Here is a 22,597-nt window from a genome sequence, read left to right as displayed (position 1 = left end):
TAAAGTCATCTAAATGTAACGATATTTTTTACTATTTGAAATTTCTTTTTAAATCTTATTTTATATGCCATATAAAATTAGAATTTGGAACAATTGAAAGTCATATGACTTAAAAATGGCGGCCCGCACAGTAGTGTTTATATGCACTGTAATTTTAATAATTTCAATATTTATTAAAGATGTATCGGTAAGTTTGATCGTTTAAACTGCATCTTAAAGGCATGATATATTTACACATACCTTTTGCTTTTACTGTCATGTCACGTCATGTCTTTCGCCTAGATTCTTACTTATAGTATAGTGCCAAACAGCAGTCAGTAACAGTAACAGTAACAATAAGTTAATTTGCTATGACATGAGCTGGTTAATGAGAAAGATGTAATCCCCCCGCCCCCTTGCATACTGAATACACCTTTATATTGAATTCTGCATAACAAATAAAATTATAAATTTATATGAAGAATCGGGTAGTACTACATAGTAGATACTAGGGGTTATCCGAATGATACATGTACATACTTTAAACTCAAAAAGTAATGCTTATTAACAAAATTAAAGAACAAATTAAAAAAGTTTTAAATATAGCCAGGCTAAGTAGGTAAGCCAGTAATGATATAGCATGAAATTATTGTTTTTAGGCAGGAACGTTTGCTATCGACTATGACAACGACACATTTGTCAAGGATGGGAAACCGTTCCGCTACATCTCAGGAAGCATTCACTATTCACGGGTTCCTGCACAGTACTGGGACGACAGACTGCACAAGATAGCTGCAGCAGGTCTAAATGCAATACAAACGTATGTCCAGAACTCTGAGTTTTTAAGACATAATTAAATAATCAGTGCTGATTTTTTATTTGCATTTGTTCCTTCGTCATTTATAATTAAAACCAATTTTGGTTAACACTATCTATTTAATTAAAGTTTCTTTTTCGTGTATTCATTTTTACTTGATGTTTAATTCTTAATATTGAGGGAATGCCCGTGCCAAATAATAAAGCAGCTTCATGAAAGGTGCATCTTGAACGAAGCTTTTTCTTCGCTAAAGCAGTGTTTTAAAAAATACTCTAATTTTAGAAAAGCCTGTTTTTCATATCGCTCTGCGAAACCTGCGCATTTTCTTTGCTTTTATAAAAAGCCTTTCAAAAGCTGCATTTATTTTTTCTTCTTTTTGAAAAACTAAGCAGTAACATTGTTGTGTTTCTACATTTGTTTAGACTTGTTTGAAATAAGATTTTTATGTTGCTCTTTGTATAAATTAATAGACATTAGAGTGTTTCTACTTCAGGTATATACCATGGAACTTTCATGAGGCTGAAGAAGGACAGTACGACTTCAGTGATCAACGCGACGTTGTTACCTTCCTTCAAATAGCTCAGAAATACAACCTATCAGTCATTCTCAGGTCGGGCCCTTACATCTGCGGGGAGTGGGAGTTTGTACGTAAACAGTTTCATACGTAATCAGTTTCATGACTTTTCATTCTTATTCATAAACAGAAATCTGAATAACAAACCTTCACACTTCCCATGGGGTAATCTCATTGGTGAAACCTAGCAGTGCTTTCCTACCTGGGAGATATTTTTAACAGTGCAGTTCTGAATGGCAAACCAAGTTCCACACACTGGTGAATTACATAAACAATTCATGATTTTCTTTTGCATTAGTACTGTTTCTTACAGCTCTGCTAGGGATATTTTGACGGTGATCGGTTCTTTCTATGAAACAGTTTTAAATGCTCAATAGCACTAGCTTATATATTTATATAATCCAGTTTTAGAGTTTATGTCAGTACAATTTGACTTTTTAAGTAATTTACAATAATAAATTTATTTAAAACTCAGACTTACTGTTCAAAAACAACTGAACAAAATTATTCAACTGGAGGGGATCATGATTAGACAACGTTCAAACCACCTTTGACTGTAAGATGTTACTACAACTTATCAGTCATACTCTACATCCATTGAGGGTGGGAGTTTGTACAAAATAAAATTCTTGTTATTTCATTGGTACAGTATACATAAAAAAAGATACTAAATAATAAACCTACGCACTACCCATGAGTCCATTTCATTAAGATTCCTAGGAGTGCTTTCCTACTTGTTTACTCTACCTGTTATATAAACACATCTGCGATAGTGCCATGAAAATATTTTGCATGATAACTACATAGATTTCTCACAGCTCTGTTATTGTGTTAATATACCTTGAGGGACATTTTGATGGTGATGGCTTTTTTCTATGACACAATTTTAGATGCCGTATGTTACTTTCACAGACATTCATTTTGAAAAAAATCAGATATTTTACCGGGAGGCTATTAAATAGCGTTACCATTTTCGACTGTAAGAAATTGATATACAAAGACACATGTTGATAAATTGTGTCTTTGTATGTTGAAAGGTATATCATGCAAACGCAAGTATTAGAGACAAGGAAAAAATATACAGAAATATTGCCTTTTGTTGCAGGGAGGGCTCCCGGCATGGCTTCTCCGCCAGCCAGGGCTCAAGGTCAGGACCATGGACCCAAGTAAGGCGAAATTTATAATAATTATACTATTCTTTATTCAGTTACTCCGTATGAAGTCCGCATTTAATGTTATCTACTTAGATTTATAAAATCTTAAGTACACCAGATTGCCTATTTTTTTAAACAGTCTTTCGCAAAAGACCAGGACCTCATTTCCATAAATTTTGTGAGGCTTATGATAGTAAATTTCCAAGTGGAACCCTGTTTTTAGTGTAAACTGTGTTTCAATTGAAGCTGCACTCTGACAGATTTTTTATTTTTTGTCTTGCAATGAGCTTTGTGTAAATTTCTTCAAACCAGTGATATAAGACTGCTGACAAAAGATCAGATCTCAGATTTTCATATTTCCATTGAAATTAATGTTTTATGGCTAAGAGCGTTACTAACGGATTAGGAAAAATGCATAAAACATTCATTTTTGCACTTGGATATGAACAACTGCCACCTAATTTTTTGTCGGCAGTCTTATTTCACTAGTTTCCATGCATTTTCACAAAAATTGGCTCGTTCTAAGAATATTTTTTTTTAAAAATTGACAAAACGTTCAATCTGGGAGAGTGCAGCTTTAAGAAAATAAGCGTATAGATTCTGACCATGATTTTACAGGTTTTCTCGAGCATTTTGCAGCATAAGGTTAATGACTTAAACAACTTATTGAAACAAAGCCCAGGAGTCGTATTCAATAAGCAATTTAGATTGAACTTAAATTTAAGATTAGAAATGAAGAATAACAGTCGTTTATAAGATGGCTCAATGAAACAAAGATACACGCCGCACAAGTGGTTTCAGTCGAAAATGAAAACAAAATTGTTTTAATATTTCTATACACTGACAAAAACAATCCAAAATAAGAAAAACAAAACCGCCCTGCAAGTTTTTCATTTCGACGACCAGAGAAAAACTGATATAAATAGATACTTCTAACAAAGAACGTAAATTCCGCACACTCCTCAAACTGTCAGGCGAACGTGCAGTACTAACTGTCTGTTCTCATGCCTCTCTTTGCTTTGCTTGATTCAAGATATAAATGTATGTAATATGGTCCAAATTCATAAATAAGAGTACAGGGGTCGTATTCAATAAGCAACTTCGATGTAGATTGAAATGAAATTTAAGATTATTAGAAACTAAGCATTGTGATTGGCCTGTTTAATTAGCTGACCAATAGGCTGAATTGGTTAACTGAGGCATGTCTAAGAGTAAGGATTTTGATACATGAAACACCTAAGACCTCAGGGATTTTGACAATTTTTTGGCTTGATACCTAAAACACCTCAGACATCAGGCATTAACAAATTTCCTGCTTGAGGGGTTGGATTTGGACACAATTTGCAATTTGTCTAAATCTCCTGGCTATGAAAGCCCCTTCACCCCCAACCCCCCTTGTGGGGTAAAACTTTTATAGGTGAATAAATCACTGAAACTTGTGCCTGGTAAATTCCAGAGTTCATCAAGCCGGTGGACACATGGATGACGAAGCTCTATACTACCCTCAAACCACTGCTGTATAAGAATGGGGGCCCTATTATAACCGTACAGGTAGGAGTTATACTCATTGTAGTCATAATGTGGATGAAACTCAGGCCTTGATAAGTGGTGTAGGTACTTAAGTGTGCAGATTGTTTATCTTCCACCCTTTATTTGTTTTATCTCTACCTGGACGCCTTGGGCCATATTTATAAAGCTTCATAGTGAAAAAACAATTAGAATAAGTTTTTTCAAACAATTATTATGCATTTAATGCATAATATCGTAAAGATTTTTTGGTTTTTCATGTAAATTAGGTTTTTATTACAATTATTTTACATTTAATTTTCTTAATATATGTATTGGGTATTGACTATTCACTTTTGTTTTAAGGTCATTCATGATTAAAATACTCCAAAACCATTGTTGCAACTTCACCGTTTTCTTAACTTTAAACTACTGCAGTTTCTGTATCACAGAGTAGCTGTAGTATGGACGTTGATGTAATGGATTGTCTCCCTTCCATTATAAAACTGTGATTTTCTTATAGACATTTTGTAGTGCGAGTTAGAATTCACAGTTACTCATCTATTTATTCAAGTGACGATGGTTATGAAACAAAATGATCTCAATGACTAGAAAGGCTTGTGATATAATCTTAAATAAAATGCAAACTGATAAGTGTAGAATTCAAGCATTAAGCAGTGTCTTTTCTTCCTGCGCTACCCTTTAAATGCCCCTTATTTTTTAGCTTTAAAATATTTTTAAGATTTCTTGTAATTTCAGATAGAGAACGAGTATGGTAGTTACCCAGCGTGTGACTACAACTACCTGCGATTTCTGCGTGACAAGGCTCGCACCATGCTCGGATCAGATGTTGTGCTCTTCACGACCGATGGGGACGGCGATGGATACCTCAAATGCGGCACCCTGCCTGATGTGTACGCTACTGTCGACTTTGGAATAACATGTACTGCCAGGATGTTTAAGAACAGATACTTTAAGATCCTCATCTTATTCACCCTGTATTTAACAATGAAAATACAAAGTATTATGCTGTGATATGTTTATGAAGCAGATTTCATTTAAATTATTAGTTTGATTACTAGTCAGAATACCAAATGATTTATAATAATGATCTACACTATCTTACTATGTTTTAGATAAAACCACAACACAGCAATAATCAAATCCGAGATATTGCAATCAATTGAAAGCAATCTCTATATTAAAGATCTTATTTTCAACAATATGTGATCATTATTTTAACCATAACAAGTAGTGTTACATTACCAGTTTATAACCTTCATTACAGATACCCCAGCGAAGAACTTTGCAATACAACGACACAAAGAACCTAAGGGACCATTGGTATAAATTTACTTTTAATCTTTAGCTTTACAAAGAATTTTCACATTTCTTAAAAGATGTAAAAATATTGTCCAAAAAATGGCCACAAAGAAATAAGATATTCCGTAATAAGTATTTCACTATTCTTAATTATTTTGAACTCCAAGTTAATCTCCATCTACTGAGCAGCATTTAATGACATGATGAATCTTTAATCATAGTAAACAATGAAATAAATCCTGATTGGAAAAGTATCATATTAACACAAACCCTGCCAAGTGTTGACAGCAGCTGTTGCCAGGAATTGAAAACATCCATTGCCAAGAGTTGACATCAGCCTTTGTCAAAAATTGAAAGCAGCCATTGCCAATAATTGACACTAGCCAATACCAAGAGTGGACAGCAGCTATTGCCAAGAGTTGAAAGCAGCCATGGCCAAAAGTTGACAGAAGCCATTGACAAGAGTTAACAGCAGTTGTTGTCATGAGTTTTAACATCATGACGTACACCGCTTATAACCAATGTTAGCATATACTCCATTATGTGATTATAAATGTTCAGGTGAAGACTTAACATAATAGCCCCTTATATTGGGGCTAGTTTAAGAATAATTTGGGTAATAAGTGAATAAGCATGTACCAATTCAGGTGAACTCTGAGTTCTACACTGGCTGGCTTGACCACTGGGGTGAGAAACACTCTACAACAGCAACAGCAGCTGTTGCCAAAAGTCTTGACCTCATGCTTGCCCTTGGAGCAAATGTTAACATGTAAGCCTTAATCTGTTCATGAAGTAAGCTTATTCTTTAAAAAAATGTTATGTCAAGGTTATTTTTGGGAAGATTGTTAATTTAGTGAATTTTGAGTTTTCGAGTAGATTATAATTAATACCTATTTGAAAAAAAATGTCAAATGTATGAAATCATTTTAAATTTAAACTATGTTTTAAAACAATGCTCTTGAAGTTATTTAGTTATACTTTTCTAGGTACATGTTTGAAGGTGGAACAAATTTTGGATTCTGGAATGGTAAGTAAATATAGTCTGTTTTAGTGGAGCTAATGACAGAAAACCATAACAATCATGAACTTCACTAAGAGCTATTACTTGTATCCTGTTGATCAATATTAATTTGGTTGGTGAACTGGCTGTAACATACATGTATAGCTTTTTAACAGAGTTTGATATGTTTTTATAACTTCATGCTATACATAAACATGCTTATTTAGACTAGTGTTAACACTGTTTCATTAACCTGAGCGTGATATTAGTTTTCTCATGGTGAATTGTCTTTAGTTCTACTTTAGACTTTCCACCACCTCATCAAACATCTAAAATTTCCAAATTAAGGCCAGCTTCTACATTATCCTAATATGTACAAGAGTTTAGCTGATTTTAAACAATTTCCTGTTACAAAGCTACCTTAATCCCATACAATGCCTTAATTTCATTTTCACCCAACTACATGTGCACTCTTAGGAGCTGAATTCCCCTCCTATAAGGCTATACCCACCAGTTATGACTATGATGCTCCGTTGTCTGAGGCAGGGGACATAACTGACAAATACATGAAAGTCTGGCAGGTCATAGCGAAGGTAACATCAGTGTTATGTGCATGTGGCCCATTTACTCATGGCATGTGCATATTTGGCCTTTGTTGTTGTTTGTGGAGGGGTTTACATGTTAATATAGGGATTTCCGTTTCTGCATGTTTATATGACAGAGTTTATCAAACTTATTTTGTATGCACATCACCATGGGAGCACCCAAAGGCTTGAAGGTCGTGTCATCATGACGTGCACACATGTCTTTAAGGTTTTATAATCATCATGGGAGCACACATTGCTTGAAGGGTGTATCATCTTAATAGGAGCAACCTTGGATTGAATGTCATAGCATCGCAATTGGCTTGATGGTCATTTGATCGTCATGGGAGCACTTAGCTTGATGGTCGTATGATCTTCATGGGAGCACACATGGCTTGAAGGTGGTATGATCATCATGGGAGCACATGTCTTGAAGGTCGTATGATCGTCATGGGAGCACACATGGCTTGAAGGTCTTATGATCGTCATGGGAGCACATGGCTTGAAGGTCGTATGATCATCATGGGAGCACACATGGCTTGAAGGTTGTATGATCGTCATGGGAGCACATGGCTTGATGGTCGTATGATCGTCATGGGAGCACACATGGCTTGAAGGTTGTATGATCGTCATGGGAGCACATGGCTTGATGGTCGTATGATCCTCATTGGAGCACCCATGGCATGAAGGTCATATCGTCGCTTTAGGAGCACCTATTGCTTGAAGGCCGTATCCTCGTCATTGGAGCACACATGGCTTGAAGGTCTTGCAGGCCGTATCATCTTCATGGGAGCACACATTACTTTGAAATAGCATCCACACAGATGTTTGCTTTAAAGTTCAGCAGTTCTTATTTAATATTTACCCAGATGCTAAGTCACTAGATGTTATGTCTAAAAGCCTTTGTAAAGATCAGTTTCCTGCAATGACATCAACAATTGCCTGTTTTTGTGTTCTGTTGTGTTGTTGTTTCTTGTCCACATAATTATGTAAGTCTTGTCTCTTGATTCACTCAGTCTGATAAATAGGCCTGGCCCAACCAATAATGTTGTCTCCAAAAATTTATTATGTGTGTTGCGGCACTCAAGTGTATAGTGGGATAATTACCATACAAACTTATTTTTCAGGAATATGTTACATTTACATTACATTTATGTTAACCATTTGTTACCAAATTGGGTGACTGATTTGAGACTTAAACTGCAACTTTCATGTATGGCACCCATTGGTTTTATTAATAAATCACAAAAAGAGGCTTTTGTTAAAAAATATTCAAGGATAGCTTTAATGATGTGATGCTGGTATTTGTCATTCAAGCATTCAATTATTATTGTCCAATAAAACTATATTTCATCAATAAATGATAGCACATGGTTGTATAATCCAATGAATTACTTGGAACCATCTGTATTTGTTCAAAGATTTACCTCAAATTTAATAATGAGATCCGTGGGATTTCCCATTTTACCTTATCTACTCATAATGCCTTCATTGAAAAGTTAACATTTCGCTGGTTGCATGCCATTCAAGGGACTATATAGTACATGGTTATATAATCAAATGGATTACTTTGACCTCATTCGACAAAAACCCTCTGACAAATGACCAGACAGAGCTACCATACTCGCCATATCCCCCGGCAGGGGGAAAACTCCCCAATAATTCTGACCCGTCCCCTAGCGTCCCCTGGAATTTAAAAAAAGTAATATTCAAACAGACCTTAGAATCATCCATAATGTTAGGAGTGTAAAATTCAATGGACACACAATCTATAGCTTTTTTGTAGCATTAATTCAGATTTCTGTATCTAGGCCTACATTTTAAATTAATTAATTTCACTACGTAAAAATCCCCTGATCTAACATCAAAATCCCCTTGAAAACTGACTAAAATCCTGTGGGAAGACTCTCAGAAAGATGGCATGTACGGGGCTATTTAGCTCTATTTCAAGTCATATTAATTGAGATACACTACCTGACTAACAATATTTTTTATTAAACAAATAATTTGAAATGACATTAACATAAATGCTAAATTCTGATATGGTATGGTATGGTATGTAATCCACTTTCAGTATAGGCACCTTATTAATTACTTCCTAGGTCTATTTTGTTGAATTGATGGAGTGTGATCCGATTGCTCTGACAAGTGACAATGCTCACATTGAATTTGGCTTGATGTTAATTGAGTTTTAATTGCAGAAAATCAGACTTGAGGAACAACATCAGATTTCACACTGGCCTATTGGTCAGCTAAATATACAGGCCAATCAAAACACTTAGTTTCTAATTTTAAATTTAAGTTCAATCTATATTGCTTATTGAATATGGCCCCTGTACTCTTATAAATGAATTTGGATCATTATAATTACATACATTTATATCTTGAATCAAGCAAAGCAAAGAGAGCCATGAGAACAGACAGTTAGTACTGCACGTTCGCCTGACAGTTTGAGGAGTGTGTGAAATTTACGTTCTTTGTTAGCAGTATCTGTTTTTGTCAGTTATTCTTATATCGTCAAAAAAAACACTTTCAGGGCGGTTTTGTTTTTCTTATTTTGGATTTTTTTTGTCAATGTATTGAATATTAAAACAATTTTGTTTTCATTTTTGACTGAAACCACTTGTGCGGCATGTATCTTAGTTTCATTGGTCCATCCTATCAACAACTGTTTTTTCAAAAGTATGATTGAATTTTCAAAGTTTGTATTTTTTTACACAAACAGTTTAACTGTTAAGATTAATCCATGGTTATTTGTATTATTAAATCTCTAAACGCTACTTCATGGCTGATGTATGTGTACGAGTGAAAAAATTGTGCGCTTTTTCATCCAGGTATGTCCACTTTGTACAAGTTTAAAACATGTAGTCAATGTCCAGGACGCAAATAGAATTTGTGATCTATGTCATACAGGTATGGGTAGCTCATGAAAGGTGAATAATAGTGACAACTAGAAAGCAACAAGGAAAGTGTTTGATTTGAATGTCGGATGAGCCTACCAGTACATGTAAAAAGAAATATAAATGTTTAACTCCAACTGCCACAATCAGCTTATTCTGAGACAATAATATGTCCAAACTGTCAATATGTGATCGTGAAGCTTTTATGACTAGAAACCTTAAAATTATTTTTTACTTCACATGCCTTTAACTTGTGCACCAGTCAATTGTAACCACGCCCCCCCCCCCCCCCCCCCAGGTCTGGGGAATAGCGGGGACTTTGACTTTTGGTCCAGCCAAGCCTGGTAAAAACACGGCCCATTTCCCACGGTTTTCCCCAGTATACCCCCGAACCGGAGGGGGGGGGGGGGCATGGTTACAATTTACTGGTGCATTATAAACTTTATGCCAAATATTTGGACAGATGTGCTTGTATATAATTTTAAAAAGTGTTACAGAGCATACATGATCAAAACTATGTGCTATTCACTAGAATGGGAGCCTCTTTCCGCCTGATCACTTGTCAGTTAGTTTGTTCGAGATGGTCAACGTAATCTATTTTATTATACCATTTAATATGTGCTATTATTTTTTGATGAAATACATGTATTAGATTTACTGGTCACATGATAAGACTGGACAAACATACGCACATGGACTTTCCTTCAGTATATTCTTTTTTTTGAAACAAAGTTGGAAATAATGGCAGGCTGTCATAAAAGGATTTAAGTGTCATTTCATTTAAATGGGTGAATTATTTGACAAAGGACAGTTGACAGAAACAATTTATTTTTTTCAAATATTAATGCTCAATCATTGAGGTTCGTTGGATTTAAACTCAAAGTAATCCATACAAAAAATGCCGCTGGTAAATTTTCATTTCAAAGTTACTGGTTAAAATCATTTTAAAGTTTTCACCGAGAGCTTTTTTATATAGGCATTATGTCATTTAAGAAACAATTGAATGAAATTGCTTTATCATCATAGTAAAATTTGATTTTATTACTTCTCTTCACTATATTATATCGTAGTGCCATTATGGTGTTATTAAAAAATGTAGTTCATTTAAAAAAGAATACATTGGTTAATCAATATAAACTAAACATAGAGATACTCTTGATGTTAATATCGTAAGTGCACTAACACATAATTGAATCCTTATAATGGATGGCTTACCTTTATTGTTTAACTGAATTTCAGCCTTGTCAATCGGAGAGACTACGGTAGTCCTTTTTTAGATGTTAATAATAAAAAGTCTCGGTAATTGAGAAGACAATCAAACCATTTACAAACCTGTATAAGAATTGAAGGTAAATATAATTATTATTCAACATGAAACTTGGTGTGCATGTGTCTAAGACAGTATGCAATAAAAATTTTGAACTAAGTCACATAACACTCAAATTTAGCCAATTTATGACCTTTGATGGACTGTGAGAAACGGTTTAGGAATTGCATCCTTTGTTTTGATATGCAGCCATACTAACCCATGCATGATGCCTTCAGGAGCCAACTACCCTTTCCAGCCGGTTCCGACCAGTTATGACTATGACGCACCAATGACAGAGGCTGGCGATGTTACTCAAAAGTTTATGACCCTAAGGAGTGTAATACGCAAGGTAGCGCATGGCTTTCTGCACATATCCTCCCTTTGTATGGCAGGAGGTGAGATTTATTCTGTAGGTTTGTGACAATGACTCTGAAGGCTTGTATTTGTATCCCAGTATGTGCGAAATACTAAAGTATATCTTCTTAGGTGGGGTAAGAAAACTGTGAATAAGTCATAGTCATACATGTTTTCTAAAAATAGCCATAACCATATTAACCTGGAGTTATATCTCTTTGATTAAAATAATGGAAACCTGTACATACATGTACGACAATTCTGCACATATTATTCTTACGTTTCTCATGTCAGTAAATCTGCTCTATTTCAGTACAACCCTGTTACAATGGATGTGCCTCCGTCTACACTGAAAAAAGCCTATGGAAAAGTTCCTATGAGATTTGTGAGTTGTGAAGGCGATAGATTTTTCAATTTTCTTGATGATTTTCTTTTAGAACATGACCATATTGTTTGCTATTTTTTAATCAAAAAAATATGAGAGGAAAATCGAACTTAAAAATTGTCATCCTTTAGGGCTTGACCACTATGAAAATCAATCTAATTTTGATAATTTGATCTTAAGTATCGAAAATGCTTTAATGGTATATGTTCAAGAAATTGGGGTTTAAACTAATTTAATATATCAGCCTTCCTATGGACCACTCGATTTTGCATCATTTAGCAATGTATGCTGGCTTTCTTTATCTAAAGGCGAAATTGTAGCATGTTGTATTGTAGGGCCGATATTGAACAAATCATTGAAATGAAGTAATAGCCATTACATTTGATTGGTACAAAGTCTTATATATATATCGGTCTGTCTAGTAATACTAACTACTAATGAGAAAAATTGTCTTGTTCCAGGCGTCTACACTGGTTGACCACATGGACAACTCTGCTGTCATCCCTTTGTCATCTGTGTACCCTCTCACCTTTGAACAGCTTGGTCATGTTAGTGTTTAAGTTATCGCTTGTACGAACAACAAAATGCCATTGTTAATATTTATTTATATATCTAGTGTTTCTTTTCGGACCCCTTCCCCTCCTGGAAAAGTACATTATTAGTAATTATTTTTCCCCTACCTAGGTTTCAATTTTTAACCAGGTTTTCAACGAAAACCAGGTTATTAGAATGAGGTTGTCGTTGGGCGGGCGGACGGGGGGGCGGGCTTTTGTCAAACATTGGTTTCGGTTCAATAACTTTAGTTAGCATTGATAGATATTGATGAAACTTGGTGTGTAGGTAGCTTATGTGAAGAGCTATCTTGGGATTGCTTTTGAGGGGGGTGGGGCTAAGCTCAAGGTCACTGTTACTAAGAATAGAAAAATGGTTTTGCCCAATAACTTTAGTTAGCATTGATAAACGAAACTTGGTGTGTAAGTTGCTTATGTGAAGAGCTAGCTTGGGATTGCTTTTTAGTGGGGAGGGGCTACGGTCAATGTCACTGTTACTTGAAAAAGAAAAATCTTTTTTGCCAAATAACTTTTGATAGCATTGATAGATATTGATTAAACTTGGTGTGTGGGTAGCTTATGTAAAGAGCTAGCTTGGGATTGCTTTTGAGGGGTGTGGGGCTAAGGTCAAGGTCACTGTTACTAAAAATTTAAAAATGGTGTCGCCCAATAACTTTAATTAATTGGCTATAATTACAAAGGTCTCCTTACCCTTTCTTTAAAAGCAAAAAAAACACATACAAAAAATTTGAACAATATATATTAATGACGTTTCAAAATGTCAAAACATGTTTTTTATAAAATTAAAAATGTTCACTTTCATATTTTGTGCCTCCAAAGGGTGGCATATAATAAGTGCACTGTCTTTCTTTGTGTCCATCCATTACAACCTTGACTCTGCAATAATTTGTTATTATTGATAAGATTTTGTTGAATCTTCACAGAATGGTCATGAGTGTTGCTCTTATCTCAGGGGTGAAGGTCACACTTTGAGGTCAAGTTTACACAATATGGATTTCATAGTATTATTTTGTGTCGAGCCGTCACTTAAAATATTGATGGAAATTCAAGCATTTGATAAAATAAATGGGAATTTTATCAGCCGTTTTATGCAACCTACTATACATGTTACATATAAATGGCTATCTGTCCAACAGGTCTTATCAGGGGCATTTTTCACATTTCTGTGACAGCATCTATTGTTCTTTTTTCAGTACTATGGTTTTGTGGTGTACAAACATGTGTTCAGGATGGCTGCTACAGGGAACCTTGACCTTTCAGGGGTCAGGGATAGAGCATACCTCACACTTATACATAACGCTGAAGTGGTAAGGAATCTGGGATTCTTTAATCCTTATGTGTGCATTTTACTTGAAGGTTATTAATATACCAGAAAATAGAGAAAATCAATGCCCATCCTGTGTGTATGCCACATGAAAAATTGCGTCATAAATGCTACTTTAGAAGGCAATATTTTGCTTTGAATGAAGGCTTTAAACAAAGATACTTTTACTAGTACTTAACTATTTTAAATGAAACAGTGCAGTCTTCCTTGCTTACAGAGCTCTGCCTTCGGTCTTTTACCAGAGTTTGATTGAGATTTTAGTTTCTTAAAACACTTTGACAAACCTTTTCTCAAAAACCACTGCCTGATGGCGCACTGTCAAAACATTATTTTGGAAACATGTTTGTCAAAGTGTTTGAATAAACCAATCACCTTATCAAACTCCGGTAATAAAAAGAAGTCGGAAATAGACTGCCTTTTGTTTCATTTAAAACCGGGTAGAAAAAGAAAAGTTATATTTATTTTAAGTCATCATTCCAAGCAACATGTTGCCCTGTGACGTAGCATATATGACGTAATTTATCATGTAGTATACACACGCTGAATGCACTGCCTTTTTGATCTTGGCCTTATTCACTTTCTCTGAGACTCAAGATCTGCAAAATCTATTTTAAAAATGCTACTTCTTCAAAAAGACTTGTCCTGTATTGTTCATATCTTATGGATAAGTTTAAGCACTTTGTTTTGATGTGAGTTTTGAAAGTCATTCTCCTGAAAGTCATAAAAGCAAAAAACAACAAAAACTATGCTTATGTAAATAGCAGGTTTATCAGTTACATAAACTGGTTTTTCAACAATGTTTCTATATGGTGTTATAATAGTATAAACGTCTATGGACATGTTAATGGGATACAAGTATGAATCTAGAGACATTTATGACCACTCAATTACGCCTTTTTCAGGAGGACCGCGGTAAACATACCTCTGTATATAGCCTATATTATGGTAAACTGTAAAAGAACATCTTGTTTAATTTAAACAGTTAAGTAAGAAATTTGAGGTAGACGATAACTTCATCGGGTTCAAAGAGGCATCTCTCTAAGCACTGTCATTGAATATTATTTTTTAAACAGAGATGGCAGAGTATTTTAATACGTGTCATTTCTTAAAAAATGTTTTTGGTACTATTTGAAAAATGTATTGTCCTTTGACAGTGCAGTCCTTTGACAGTGCCGTATAGACTTAGACTTGTTTGCCAAAATGAAGTACGATGGTAGTAGGTCATACAATTTCTTTCCTGGAAGCACAAATAACCAGTTTTTAGCTCTACTGGCCAAAGGCCAGAAGAGCTTATACGATGGTAATGTGTACGTAGTATGTGCATCCGTGCGGTCGTGTGTTCGTGCGTCTGTAAACAATTGCTTGTGAACACAATACAGTCTTCAGTTTTGATTGTATCTCGATGAAACTTGTACAGTATCTAGATATCCATTAGAGCTGGGTTCCTTTCGAAAACCAGCCAGATCCGCCCATGCATGCCTATATTATGGCCCTTGATAGTATAAAAAAATGCTATTGTGTAAACAATTGGTTGTGAACACGATACAGTCTTCAGTTTTTATTGTATCTCGATGAAACTTGTACAGTATCTAGATAGAGCTTGGTTCCTTTCGAAAACCAGCCAGATCCGCCAATAAATGCCTAGATTATGGGCCATGAAAGTATTAAAGAAATGCTCTCTATTTTTAGCCAGGTCTGCATGAGCGAATTCTATTTTTAGCCAAGTTTACATATACATGTAAATTCAAGTCTAGAGTTAAGGGAGACAATTTGCAAGTCTAGGATTTTGAGAGACAATTTGCTTTTTGCTTCTGCAGCTGATTTTGTGAATTACTCTGCCTTGTTCGTGTTGAAAGCCCAAAGGCCATTTTTTAGCTTTAAGTTCTCTAGTTTGCGCATTCATCTTAACAAAATTGGTTGTGAATGTTTAAGTTATGCACTGGCCACAGTGCATAACTTCATTACTGTCATTACTGGCCATTACTGGCCACACCCAGGGTTCACAAGTTTGGTGAACATAAATCTGGAAAGGTTTGAAAATCTTTTTGTGTGTTCGTGCATCCATCTCAGCACAATTGATTGTGAATGTTTGTTCAAATTGATCAATGTTGTCCTAGGATGCCCTTGACTTTGACCTTTTGACCAACTTTTTTTAACTTTTAAAACTACAGAAATTTTTACTATGAGTACAGTTTTGAAAGCATTTTTTTTTTTTTGTCAGATGACTTTTACTTGGCACATATCAAAATAGTTCATGCAACTAATCTGCTTACAATACTTTCTGGGCTCAGATGTTGAACGTGCTACGTTTTTAGGTAACCCAAACACAAAACACAAACTATATGTCTGTTGCCTTTTACCCATACATACATGCTCTGGATTGATATGTCCACAAAAGCCATGCCAGTAGAGCATAGGCCCTTTTGGGCCTCTTGTTCATTTATGCATCCATGATATGCAAATTAATAAGACATCGTTTTTAAGACCTTGTTATAAAGTAACATAAACAACTATGGACTTGTTGATAATTAAGGGTTGATCGCATTTTTTGTAGGGTTTATGCTGTATAAACCCAGAAGGGCATGCCATCAAATTCCATGAAGCCCACTAGTGCTTCTTGGTCATTTGCTCTCTTGCCCTACTGTGTTCATACAACAAAATTAATGCAACAAAAATGCAGTCAATACTTTTATTTACATTTTAAATAGAATCTTCCGCAATTGAGTATTGAATCCTAAAGAAATGTATCCAACAAAATACTTTTGTATAAATGAATAGCAAAGTTGTGTATCATTGGTTTAATGACGTTGGGCTAATTCAGTCAGAGCGCAGTGTTGAAATTAAAAACTCCTTGCGTGTTCTTCAATATGAATGTCAAGTTTTATCTTCACAAAGGACAAGGTGAATGTAAATATTAACTGCTTACATTACGTCAATGAAAACAACACTGACCCTTACCTTTATCAAAAGGACATTTAAGTGTATGTGTGTCTGTAAAAACAGTGACCAAATATACATTTATTTCTTCATTGAATAAGTTTTGCTTAAATTTCAATCAGAAAATTTATATAAATATGGGCTCTTTATGAAAAAGGTTATAACCCTTGAAGACTACTTAGGCTGTTTCAAGGGAGCATCACACAAAGCCCCACCAATGGATATTTTAAAACTGAGACTATAATTATTTAGGCACAGCCCTGTCAATGGATAGTATAAAACTGAGACTGTATTTATACCCCCACAAACGAAGTTTGAGGGGGTATATAGGAGTGAGCTTGTCGGTCGGTCGGTCGGTCAGTCGGTTGGTCTGCCTGTCGGTCGGTTGGTCGGTCGGTCGGTCTGTCGGTTTTCATGGTTTCCGGACGATAACTCATGAAAGGCTAGACAGATTTGAAAAAATTTTGGTACACAGGTGTAACATCAGAAGATACAGGTCAAGCTTGATATTGGGGCTGGTGGGGCCAAGGTCAAGGTCACTGTTATTAAAAATAGAAAAACGGTTTCCGGACGATAACTCATGAAAGGCTAGACAGATTTGAACAATTTTTGGTACACAGGTGTAACATCAGAAGATACAGGTCAAGTTCGATATTGGGGCTGGTGGGGCCAAGGTCAAGGTCACTGTTACTAAAAATAGAAAAACGGTTTCCGGACGATAACTCATGAAAGGCTAGTTTTTCTTGTCAGCAGTGTAACTTCTAAATTACTCAACAGATTTAAATAAAACAATACATGCATGATAAAAGAAGATGCAGTGTGCAGTAACCTTGGAGTTATGGCCTCTTTTCAAAGGAATGGTTTGCCATTCCTGTGTCCAGGCGGCATTTGGGGGTATTCGTCACTCCTGTGACAGCTCTAGTTTTAAGTACTTTTATTTGCATGAAATTTGTGCTATTCCATGATGTCAATTGTACATGACTTCTTTCTTTAAACTTTTATAAAAAAAAAACTAAAAGGAAATTGATAAGACCATTGAAAGCACAAATGTCCTGATATTCATAAGACAAAGGTTTCCATGTGTTGTTGTAATATGACATGAATATTCATAGGCTCATTAGATAAAGTAGCTTTCTATTATTGAGACTATGAATAATTACATCTTAGGTCATGCCTTTATCAAAATGACAATGGTATAGGTGTGACTATATGATTTGATCTTGGTATTCAGTAAAAAAAACACACCATCAGCCATACCTTTTTTAATTCACAGCAGTGTTTGCGTGCGTCTGTGTGTTTGTATATATTGACAATGACTCATATCTCTTAAGGACAGGCTATGGCGTTGATAATGTCATTGTTACGTTTTCGTTTACACAATAACAAAAAAATGTGTAAGTGCAAGTCTTACTCATCAGTCCATTATCTATATTTTAGCATGGCCTAACAGTAGGGGACCCATGATGGCAAAAAAAACAATAAAAGGTGTTAAAACAGATATTTTTACATTTCCCTAGTCCTTTGTGTAGATAAAACTTGACGTTTAGATTGTATAACACACACAGTGTTATGACGACAATGTTAGATTTTTTTCATGGAATTTGCTCACATGCCCTACTGCGTTAATACAACATAAACGCAAGAAAAAATGAGACCAATTCTTATATACTTTTCACAGTACTTTTTTCAAACCTTCGGTGTTCAAGTATTGCAAACAGGTTGTTCGACTGCAGTCTTGTCCTCCAAACATAAAAATGGGGAAGGCATGTACTTTTAAAAGTTTTCTCCAGTCAGCATCCACTGAATTTGAAAACAAAATTCAAAAATAATGACATTTATTTAAACTTGTTTGTCTGTTCTGTTGTTTCTTTTTACATTTAAAAACAAGCGAAAGCAACCACACTCATATTCTTATGATATATTGAATAGTTTGATATATGTCACATTCATATTAAAAGTGACTCTCTTATTCAAAATCAATATATACACATGTATAACAAACATAAATTTTGACTGATAAACCTTTTACTTCTTACTTAATTATGCATTTATGGAAAATATGAATTACTGATAAGAAAATTGTGACTGTGTATTTAATAGCAGAAAGCGCAAAAAAAAAAAATGATTGGTGAATGCTATAAGATTTGCTGTGATCTACTATAGTCTCATTAGGTAGAAATACCGTGTTTTATGCTCATTTCTTTCAAATTAAACTTGATATCCTTCATAAGAACTATTGTTTATGACATGTATTCATCCTTTTTTGGAATATTAACACAATGTTATTACATGTGGTAAATTAACAGTAACTGAAAATGGTTAAAATATGAAAATGTTGGTTGACATGGTAACCATTTGTAATGTAAACATTTTCAATGAAGGTTAATATAAATACTTTGCTAAAATATAGCAATATTCGACTTCAAAGCCTAGTTCAAGCCTTCTATAAGTGACCCCCCCCCCCCAAAAAAAAAAAAAACTGTGTACAGTACACAACTTCTGTGTATTGATCTTAATCTTTATTGCCTTGTGCTGTCTATCAGACCTCTGATCTGAGTATCCTGCTGTGCAGTTCAAGTTTAATTATAGAAATAGTCAACTCTTTATGGCCCTGAGCCAATAAACAAATAAACAGGAAATTGGCCCCTACTGTGACATCAGTGCATTTAACAGGGGATGCACAGCAGGGGATCATCATGCCAAACATTCCTTAAACTAGGACTTTAAAGAAAATTATTCAAATACATTCAAAACATTTTGTTTCAAATAATTTATGCCTTTGACATGTTCAAAGTATTAAAATACCAAATGAAAGATTGTTGTTGAAATCCAGAGCGTGAATGCAGTCATAGAGCGAGATAATGGGAACATGACCGTCCCTGTCAGTGTCAGCACGGGGGATTACGTGCTGATTATCGTGGAAAACCAGGGCAGGATCAACTATGGCAACCATATGAATGACAACGTCAAGGTAAAATTTGCTCTTTGTAGTTAACGCTTGTTGTTATCAATCTCAATGCAGTGCTCACTTTGGGTAATTCAGAATAGTACTTTTTAGTAGTAGTGCTTTAGTAGCATTGTGTTTTCCAATTTAAATTTTTGGAAATTGAAAAGAAATAACTTTAGCTAATTTACCTGGGACCAATAATGAATACTCCAAGGTTTTACATTAATGGTTACATCTACAGCTTCTGCTTGACTTTCTAAATTATACAAAACAATGCTCACGTCTTAGCCAACTGAAATATGTTATTCATGTATGATGCGTTTATTCTTTAAGTATTGGGAAGTTGTTTCCCTTATATTGTTCAAGGTATAAGAGCTTTATTAAAGTCTTTTGTTTATCCAGGATAGAATAAAATAACTTTGTAGATGTAAGTTAAATATCTGTTCTTAAACAAAACCCTGTTAGGACTGGGCAGACTGGATTTTCATTAACATCTCTTATCCCCATTGCAAGGGTCTGGCAACAAACAACCTTGAACAATAAGCTCTTAATGGTCAGGGTGTTAATTGGTTCAGCATCTCTTTCTCCATTGCAAGGATCTGGCGGCAAGTAATCTTGAACAATAAGCTCTTAGTTGGGAACACACTGGTTTCTCCTTTAAAGCTGCACTCACAGATGGACCGTTTTGACAACAGCATTATTTTTTTCATAAAATGAGCCAAGTATTGCATAAATGACTAAAAACTAGGCCCCAATTTCTCGAAACTTCTTAAGTCCCTTATAACAGGATTAAGCTTAGCTCACTAGTTTTGTTTTTCAATAAATGGCGTAACATTAACTTTTTTAAGAGTTTTCATACCTTTGATAGGAATTACCTTTATGATAATCACAATAAATCATTTTTCATTCATCCAAATTCGATTTAAGTATTATTTCCACTAATTGAAATAAGCTACTTAAGCCTGTTAACCTTAAGATGTTCTGATAAACTGGAACCAGCACCTGTAGTATTAGACTGCTGACTAAGGATCATATTGCACTGTTCCATAATTATGTTCGAAAATTGATGTTGTATGCCGAAAAACTCATTTTTTTAAAGCATTAGTAACACTTTTGGCCACAAAACTTCAATTTTCATACGTTAATATTATACACTGCTGTCTGATATTTTGTCAGCAGACTTTGATTACTGGTTCTCAGACATTTACGCATATTGGCTGATTTTAAGGCAAAAAAAAAGTTGTCAAAATGGTTCTAATCGCTATTCCAAAGGTCTGATTGAATAATAAGCTCCAGCAGCGAACTGAACAAAACTGGTTAATTTGGTTTACTCAAAAGTATCTAAAATGTTTTTTGTTCAGTACTTATCTAATAATTACTATTAAACAATCACGTCACTTGATTGTGTAAAAACATAACCTGCAGGAAAGTTTTATACATTGCTGCTGAAGGACTGGGCAGACTTTATACGTCTTTAACATCTTTTATCCCCATCATCCCCATCGCAAGGGAATTGGCCACCAATGTGACTGAATGCTAAACCAACATGTATGTTGCAGACTGGTTTCACCTTTAAACCTAATTTCCAGGGTCTTACCACCAATGTGACCTTGAACAACAAGCCTCTGGAGGTCTGGGAGCAGACTGGTTTCTCCTACAATGCCTCACAGCAGGTCTTGTTTCCCACCAAAACCTCAGTTTCCAAGGGGTACAGCATGCCTTCATTCTACGCTGGTATACTTGTGGTGGATGAACCTCAGGATACGTACTTTGACATGAGCCAATGGACAAAGGTGAGATTATGTTTTGAACTTTCACATGCATTGTAACATGTATTTCACAGTACTTAAATTTACATACATTTAAAGGACCGATGATGATTGTCATTATTCATGTGTTTCTTTTGGAAAAATATCTGTAAAGAACCAGACAAGCACACAAAGACATCTTTTTGTTAAAAGTGTGGCTATTACTGTGACAAAAAATTCTTTGTCATTCATTGGCTGAGAGTTGGCATTTTGATGGCATAATGTTTATATTAGATCATCATGCTTTTAAATTGCTGTGATTTAAGGGCCAGCTGTATATCAACTCCCATAACCTGGGTCGTTACTGGCCAAAGAAGGGCCCCCAGGTGCGCCTCTATGTGCCGAAATACTACCTCTCGCGTGGAGAAAACTTCATACTCATGATCGAACTAGAACAAGCTCCCTGCCTTAACATTTCCACCTGCTACGTGGAGTTCATGGACAAACCATTGATAAATGGGACTGTGGACGGTGCTGAAGATTCATCTGAGAAACAGGCAGACACCTTTTTAGCTCGGATGATATGGCTTCTTTTAGACCTTCTGTACAGTGGTTGGGAATGGCTGATTTGATTTATATATATCGTATGATGCTCATAAAGTCTACAGATGTTTACTCAGCATCTTGTTGTCAATGAGTATGTTTACAGTGCAATACATTCCTTAAAATGCTCTGATTCCTTACAGTGCCATATTACACACGTACATGTTTTTCTATAAATTATCCATTATCCAGTAATCTATCATGGCTTTGTTTTCCTCTCCACTATTTTGAAGTTAAATGTCAATCATGAATGCAAAGAGATGGACATGTTGAAAGTTACTTGCCCATGTTTATACCCCCCAAAACAAAGTTTGGGGGGGGTATACTGGAATCGGGTTGTCCGTCTGTCTGTCTGTCTGTCCGTCTGTCCGTCCGGTTTTTTTTGTCCGGGATTCATCTTTGTCGTTATTGAACAAATCTTTTTCAAACTTTCAGATATTAATGGCCATGATGTAAACTTGCGCCTCTGTGAAATTGGTACGGGTCACATGACCCTGACCAGAGTTATCTCCCCTTGATGTGTTAAAGTAGGCAAAATAAGCCCTGTCCGGGATTCATCTTTGTTATTATTCAACAAATCT

General features: G+C 35.2%; 2 protein-coding genes across 3 annotated transcripts in view; one reads left to right on the top strand and one right to left on the bottom strand.

Annotated features, from left to right (window-relative positions):
* LOC128227061 (DNA repair protein RAD50-like) overlaps positions 1-360 on the bottom strand; it is a 50,506-nt gene extending 50,146 nt beyond the window's left edge. The window contains exon 1 of the mRNA XM_052937258.1: positions 241-360. The gene's annotated coding sequence lies outside the window, so the exon portion shown is untranslated. The remainder of the gene's footprint in view (positions 1-240) is intronic.
* On the top strand, positions 92-22,216 carry LOC128227062 (beta-galactosidase-like). Of its 2 annotated transcripts, none has more exons than XM_052937263.1 (16): positions 92-187; positions 639-799; positions 1,290-1,440; positions 2,476-2,536; positions 3,981-4,075; positions 4,790-4,973; positions 5,319-5,374; positions 6,001-6,122; positions 6,340-6,380; positions 11,383-11,495; positions 11,814-11,885; positions 12,347-12,433; positions 13,651-13,764; positions 19,552-19,689; positions 21,255-21,458; positions 21,740-22,216. In XM_052937263.1, exons 1-16 carry the CDS (start codon positions 116-118, stop codon positions 22,043-22,045), a joined length of 1,977 nt encoding a protein of 658 aa, XP_052793223.1. In that variant the 5' UTR covers positions 92-115; the 3' UTR covers positions 22,046-22,216. The 2 variants fall into 2 exon arrangements, with proteins under 2 accessions (XP_052793223.1, XP_052793222.1); XM_052937262.1 differs by lacking the exon at positions 11,383-11,495 and adding an exon at positions 6,831-6,946.
* The last annotated feature ends 381 nt before the right edge of the window (positions 22,217-22,597 follow it).

Source organism: Mya arenaria, chromosome 3 (assembly GCF_026914265.1).
Source record: "Mya arenaria isolate MELC-2E11 chromosome 3, ASM2691426v1".
NCBI classification, from domain to species: Eukaryota; Metazoa; Mollusca; class Bivalvia; order Myida; family Myidae; genus Mya; species Mya arenaria.
The sequence above is the reverse complement of the archived record's forward strand: the minus strand, read 5'-3'. Positions and strand labels throughout refer to the sequence as shown.

Excerpts from the sequence above, each read along its gene's own strand:
- LOC128227062 (XM_052937262.1), top strand. The coding sequence starts at position 116 with ATGGCGGCCCGCACAGTAGTGTTTATATGCACTGTAATTTTAATAATT. Across the intron at positions 4,076-4,789 it reads GCCCTATTATAACCGTACAG|ATAGAGAACGAGTATGGTAG; the intron begins GTAGGAGTTATA and ends TTGTAATTTCAG. Across the intron at positions 21,459-21,739 it reads ACATGAGCCAATGGACAAAG|GGCCAGCTGTATATCAACTC; the intron begins GTGAGATTATGT and ends CTGTGATTTAAG.